The following is a 647-nucleotide window of genomic DNA, read 5'->3' as shown; positions in this document are numbered from 1 at the left end:
GAATATATATAATATATAATTATATAGGAAAACAGTATTGATGCGTATGAACCTTCTCTTAGGGTCCACTTGATGTCCCCTGACTGTTTGGAGACAGCGTGCAGGTTACCGTCCAGCGTCGAGACGAACAGGAGGGATTCTGGGAGGGTGACTGATCTGACCCCTCCAACCTGATGGGTCGCCAGAAAGAGAGAGAGAGAGAGAGACACTTCAGACCAGCTGTCTGACGGGTAGTTCAGTCACCTGTCATGAATCTGAGATTTCTGCATAGCTTGACTACAGCATATGTGTGTCAGTGGGAGTGGGTGTGTCAGGGTCTGACAGTCCGGCTCTGCAGAAAGTTTCTGCCCTAATAATTCTACTGTGTTTCTCATTTACCAGGATATCCTTATTCCCCCCCCCGCACTAAACCATACACTGTGTGTGTGTTCACCGCTCCCATATTTACCCACCAAAGGGTGGCAACAGGACTGAACAGCACTCAAACACACAACATGGCAAACACTGAATCAAGACACACACATACAGACACACAGACAGACACACACACACACACACACAGACACACACACACACACACACAGAGACACACACACACACAGACAGACACACACACACACACACAGAGACACACACACACACACACA

The 647-nt window shown here is 47.9% G+C and overlaps 1 protein-coding gene across 1 annotated transcript in view; it reads right to left on the bottom strand.

The window, feature by feature from the left end:
• ern2 (endoplasmic reticulum to nucleus signaling 2) overlaps positions 1–647 on the bottom strand; it is a gene marked incomplete in the record, with an annotated part of 14,308 nt that overhangs the window by 13,002 nt on the left and 659 nt on the right. The window contains 1 exon segment of the mRNA XM_035659635.1: positions 53–170. Within this exon segment, the coding sequence (XP_035515528.1) occupies positions 53–170 (118 nt within the window).

This window comes from Morone saxatilis, unplaced genomic scaffold (genome assembly GCF_004916995.1).
Source record: "Morone saxatilis isolate NCDOM2014 unplaced genomic scaffold, NCSU_SB_2.0 Contig17, whole genome shotgun sequence".
Classification (NCBI taxonomy): Eukaryota; Metazoa; Chordata; class Actinopteri; family Moronidae; genus Morone; species Morone saxatilis.
This window is presented reverse-complemented; position numbering and strand designations above follow the sequence as displayed.